Source organism: Trichoderma evansii, assembly GCF_050947405.1.
Source record: "Trichoderma evansii strain SZMC 28006 chromosome Unknown GGI43scaffold_9, whole genome shotgun sequence".
In the NCBI taxonomy this organism is placed as follows: Eukaryota; Fungi; Ascomycota; class Sordariomycetes; order Hypocreales; family Hypocreaceae; genus Trichoderma; species Trichoderma evansii.
In genome coordinates, this window is record NW_028145197.1 from 965,989 (window position 1) to 971,988 (window position 6,000).

General features: G+C 48.3%; 1 protein-coding gene across 1 annotated transcript; it reads left to right on the forward strand.

Moving 5' to 3' along the window:
* Positions 1-113: 113 nt before the first annotated feature.
* Positions 114-3,859, forward strand: GGI43DRAFT_383661 (ubiquitin elongating factor core-domain-containing protein; the record flags this gene model as incomplete). The annotated part of the gene is made up of 7 exons (XM_083203417.1): positions 114-185; positions 254-966; positions 1,032-1,245; positions 1,343-2,292; positions 2,360-2,452; positions 2,526-2,891; positions 2,962-3,859. 7 exons carry the CDS (start codon positions 114-116, stop codon positions 3,857-3,859), a joined length of 3,306 nt encoding a protein of 1,101 aa, XP_083061017.1.
* Between the last annotated feature and the right edge of the window lie 2,141 nt (positions 3,860-6,000).

A 6,000-nucleotide genomic window follows, 5' to 3' on the forward strand; every position in this document is an offset into this window, starting at 1 on the left:
ACGTTTTGTTTTGGCCTTTTCATTGTCCTTGTTGGTTTTTTGTCGTCTCCCCTGTTCAGCATACGGAACCTGGGGCTGTCCTTCTTTTCTACAATCTACAAGACTCCTCCGCCATGGATCCCAACCAGACGCCCGCGGGGCCTGATGGCCCTGATAAAGAAAAGATGGAGCAGGCAAGTCGTCTCGTGCATCTTCTAAACTGCCGCTGGGCGTGATGGTCTCGTATATGGGGAACTAACCAATGTCAAAATAGATTCGAGCACGACGTCTGGCCAAGCTGGGCAACCCAACTCCCCCAAAGCCGGCGGAGAGCACGCCTGCAGAGGCTGGAAGCTCATCATCGCCTGGTCCTCCGCAGTCGGGCTCTCCAGCCCTTGAGGCCGAAACCGAGACCAAGAAGAGCAAGATCAACATCACACCGGCGGCCCAGTCGACCTCAAACCCTTTTGCGCAGCTAGGGGTGCGGTCGAGCAAACCGACCGACCCCGAAGGCTCTACAGGTACTTTTCGTGTTGCTCGCAAGAGGTCCGCCTCTCAAGTTGACGACGTCCTTTCAGCACCACCCCCGCGTAAAGCTACTCCCGTCCAGCCCGAGTCTGATGAGGACTATGCCGATAGAATTCTCGGCCAGATCTTCCGCATAACTATCGATCCCCACCGGATGACAAGCAACCAGGGCAACCATCGCCTGACCTTTCTCCCGAACCTGAATCAAGAGCTCAACGATTCTGGGGAACCTTTGAAGCTGTCTGTTAATAATTTGGATCAGGCCATCATAGAGGCTTGTAGCAGCTGGTCTCCTGATAAGCCTCTGATGCACTATCTTCTCCCATGCTGGAAGAGAGCTGTGAAAGCAGCGTCAGCGAACAAGCAAACGAGCGGCCCCAAATTCGAGCTGCACGAAGAGTCGAAGCGCCTGTGCATGAGCAATTGCCTTTTCGCCGTTACTATGCCGGTTTTATATGGGTTAGTTGCAGATGATTTTGTGGCAGCCCCTGAGTACCTTTCATATCTGATACTTCTTCTTCCAGCCGCGAGCCAAACGCAAACCATGACACTATTGCCCCTTATCTCCTGAGGGGTCCCGTAGATGAGAATGGAATCTGCTTCGATTTCATCAAAGAGGCCATTAAGCGGTTCGATGATGATGAGGCTTTTCCAGCTATCTTTAGCGATGCCATGGTCAAACTCAGCACCCAGCTTTCAGGACTTTCTATGAGCGATGAATATAAGCCATATGTCCAGGTCAGTCTCCAACATGTCTTTAACCAAACATAGGCAGCGATGCGTATATCATGCCCTATCGCGAGCAGCAAGAAGAACTGACATTCAATGAGTGCAGGCACTGCTAACATATACACGTTTCCCCATCTTAATATCTAATCTTGCCAAGCACGCTTGCTTTAAACTACCTCTATCACCCCACACCATCGAGAGAAACACTATTCTCGGCCCCTTCTTCCGTTTATCTCCCTTACAGCCAGAAGTGATAAAAAGCTACTTCCCCGGATCGCGTACTCTGGACAAGGCACGTATTACCAACGCACAAGACGCTCTGCGAATGGTTTTGAGGACACACCAAGACGACCTATTCGTGATTACCAACGCTTTCATCCGGGCAGGGCCAGATACAAGAAATCGTACATTAGACTGGTTTGCATACATCCTAAACACCAACCATAAACGGAGAGCTATCCAGGTGGACCCTAGAGAGGTTGCCTCAGACGGATTCATGATGAACATAACCACGATTTTGGATCGATTCTGCGAACCATTCATGGAAAATGATTTCAGCAAAATAGACAAGATTGATGTCCGATATTTCCGGAGGCAGCCGCGGGTTGATATCTCGGACGAGACCAAACTTAATGCTGATCAAGCTGCTGCTGATAAGTATTATGCTCAAATGGAAGATGGGGAGTCAAACTTCATCTCAGAAGCCTTCTTCTTGACACTGGCTGCGCACCACTATGGTAGCGAGGCACTCAACTCGCAGCTGAAGAACCTCGATCGTGAGATCAAATATTTGGAGAGACATCTCAAGGCGATGGAAGCGGAGCGCTCAAAACTAGCCAACGCCCCGCATCAGCTCAGGCTGTTCGAAGAGACCCTGAAACGACATACGAACGTGCTGGAGAAGACAATAGCACTGAAATACTCAATCGAGGGCGTTCTGCTCGACGAAAGGATGCAGAGCACTTCTCTGCGGTTCATGCGATATGTCGCCGTATGGCTGCTTCGTATTGCAACGGGATCCGATTACAAGCCTGGAACTGAGACTGAGACCATCAAGTAAGACTGCGGTCCTCCAAATTGCATTTTTCATTCACCCAAGCTACTCTACTAACAGTATTATTAGGCTACCTATTGAACTAGCAAATTCTGACGCTTTTGCCTATCTTCCCGAGTATGCGCTTCAAAACATCGTCGATAACTTCAAATTTGTGTTCCGGTAAGGCCAGCTTTCAGCTTCATCTCACAAAAATACAACTCTTGAAACTAATCAAACTCGATTTTCTTGACAGATGGCTTCCTACCATTCTTCCCAGCGCTGTGGGCGAAGAAATGATTGCTTTGTGCATTACCTTCCTTCGGTCTTCAGAACAGATCAAAAACCCATATCTCAAATCATCACTGGTGTCTTTGCTGTTCTCCGGAACCTGGCCGTTTATGCACCTCAAGAAGGGTGTTTTAGGCGATCAGCTCGTCTCCATCAAGTTTGCCAACGATTATTTGTTGCATGCTTTGATGAAATTCTACATCGAGTGCGAGTCTACTGGAGCCAATACGGCTTTCTACGACAAGTTCAACATACGATATGAAATCTTCCAAGTCATTAAATGCGTATGGGTGAATGATGTTTATAGACAGCAGCTGATCAAAGAAAGCAAGTAAGTAAACCCCTTTATTGTAGAAATTCTGAGCCGCTCACATATCTGCAAATATCTGACATCTTTCCAGGGTTAATCGAGGTTTCTTTGTTCAGTTCGTCAATATGCTTCTCAATGATACCACTTACGTCCTGGATGAGGCATTCACAAAGTTCCCCAAGATGCGCAATCTTGAGAGAGAGCTTGAGGATCGCAGCCTATCAACAGAGGACCGGCAGAAGAAGGAAGAAGAGTTACAGAGCCTAGGAAGCCAAGCGACATCTTACATGCAGTTGGCCAATGAAACCCTTGAGATGATGAAACTCTTTACCAAGACATTAAGCGAGGCTTTCACAATGCCCGAGATTGTCTCACGTCTCGCGAGCATGTTGAACTACAACCTCGAGACGTTGGCTGGCAAGAAAGCTGCAGCTGAGCTGAGCGTTTCAAACAGAGAAAAGTACCATTTCCGGCCTCTTCAGCTGCTCTCAGACTTTGTCGAGATTTATTTGAACCTTGGGGCATCATCTGTCTTCATCGAGGCTGTCGCAGCAGACGGACGCTCTTACAAGCCAGAGGTTCTGGACCGTGTCGCTAAAATCCTATCATCAAGACACCAGAAAGACCCCGCAGACATTGCTCGGTGGGACAAGCTCAAGATCAAGTTTACCCAGGCTAAGGAGCAGCAGGATCAAGCCGAGATGGATCTCGGTGACATCCCGCCCGAGTTCGAAGACCCCATCATGGGAGAGCTGATGAAGGATCCCGTGCTCCTACCCAGTAGGCACGTTGTCGATCGATCGACAATTGTGCAGCACTTGCTGAGCGACCCGAAAGATCCGTTTACGCGACAGCCTATGACTATTGAGGATGCTATTCCACAGACGGAGCTGAAGGAGAAGATTGAGAAGTGGAGACTTGAGAAGATCCAAGCTTCAAAGGAGAAGCTGGCACAAGGAAATGACGCGATGGATACTGCTGAGGGCTAAGGCTAAGAAGGTTAGAGATGTTGTTGCTAACTTGTGAGGATGAAGTAGACAGGGATTTGCATGATGGAGATGAAGAGCAGATTTTTTTCACACCTCTGCCTTCCCTCCCATCGAATACTTTTTTCTCTATTCTATCCATTGTCTTTCTTTTCTTTCTTTGGGTTGATATTAGGAAAGGGAACCGAGTGGGGAATTCATCTGCGGCGAACAAAAAGAGTCTCTTTTTGACGAACGATACACATAGGGATGACAGAGGATAGAATTATGATTATGTACTTTTTTTCCCCCTTTCGGGTTTTATGAAATTGTTATTCTTTACTTGTTCGATTCGGTTTCCAGTGCGAACGCTACCATCGAAACTCTTCACCTGTCAGCTCATCAAAAATTCTACGCTGTAGCTATGAATAGAAGGTAGATAGATCGACTCTCATTCCTCTAGAGAGAATAGAGTATAGGGCATCCTGCTGAGTATCCAAAAACGTCACCTCCGCAAAGTTTAGCTCCTGGTGGAGAGGTAGCTACCTCGGTTCTTCACGTGGCAATATGTGAGTATACTAATATAGAGCGGCCAAGAGGTCGGTGAGATCCGACAATTAGATAAAAATGACCTATTATAGAAGACAAGACGGTAAAGCCACTCCAATTTGTCATAGATGACCAAATAGCACGCAGGGCATTAGTAACTTATGCAAAATAAGGTCAGCTAGGGCACAATCACACGAATCCTACACGGGCAGAAAAAAAAAGAGGGACGATATCAACGGGCGTTAGGGGTGACCAATACAGGGGGCGAGTAAGCACCGCTATCTTCGCCTCTTATTGTTCGATAACGAAGGATTGATATTGGAAAAGTCTGAAACAAAGGGAAGAAAAGGATGATACGGGGTGGCAAAATGCGTGAGCGTGAGAGCATCAAAGTACAAAGAGAGAGGAAGAACAAGAGGCCTCTTACAAATCGCAAGCAAGTGGCTCGTTCACACGAGTAAGAGCAGGCCCGCCATCGTAGCCGGGTCGCCGTACACTTAACTCCGAATATTTTACCAGTAGGATGTACACGACCAAAAAGTAGGTAAGAAGCTAGAAGATCTACTCAGGGGAAGGGTACAGAGTGAGACAAAGAAACTAGCCTGCTTTTTTTGCACGGAGCACTCCCGGAAGCCATTTGCTGACACTTGACAGGAATATTGTCCGATGATCCGACGTATGCCTGCTAGGGAAGCGAGCCAACTTCATGCATCGACTTCATCTTGGGCCTCGAGATCGGGTTGCCAGCCGGTGGCCGCGCGCGACAATCGGCAGCCACTCCCGGTTTAGAATGAGTTCAGTTTGTTTCAGGGCCGCGCGCGAAGACCGAACTGGCCTTTGTTCTGTATTACTCTATATTCCGCACACAGTTGGCCTGCTATCCGTATATAGCTGGCCTTCTATCCGTCGCCATCGCCGCTTATAACTCTCAAATAAGAGTACATATGTAGGGCTAGGAGAGCAGTCCGAAACATGAACCTGTAAGCCTTACTCCTGCAGGCTTGCGTCATTTCGTTCCATTGTGCTAGACCCATCGGTGGATTGAAGACTAATAGATGCCGTACCATTTGGTCTGTCCCCGCGATTGAGGGGCTTCCAGATCCAGTAGTATACTGTACACTACCAGGCAGGGCCCAGCAAAAGAGAGTTGAAACGTGGCTATTAGCAATGACAGAGGACGAGAAGGAACCCGGTGCCCGATCACTAAGCAGCAATAGAGAGGGGTGATCGGTAAAAATGACAAAGACAAACTCGGCGAAAAACCTTCCAAGCTTCCAAAGCCCAGCAGCCTGGATCATTTTCAGGCGGCCTGCCGTAAATGGGAGACTAGGGTAATGCTTAACAGCAGACTAAACAAGTCTCAGTGCCAGAGACTCCACATCTTCCCTCTTCCCACAGCACTATCAAGACGCAGCAGCCTGTTCTGGTGCTATCGTGGGGGCCATGGTCTTAGCCCAACATGGTAGGAAGCATTCTGAGTGGCCATGAAACGCACAGCACAGACCGCAAAGCAAAGCTCCGCTCTCTGTACGAAATTAGGTACTACTTGTATGAGCATTGAGCAACGTGCCTGGTCAGGTGAAACATATGGTGACTAGCCTGCCTGTGTTCCGTTC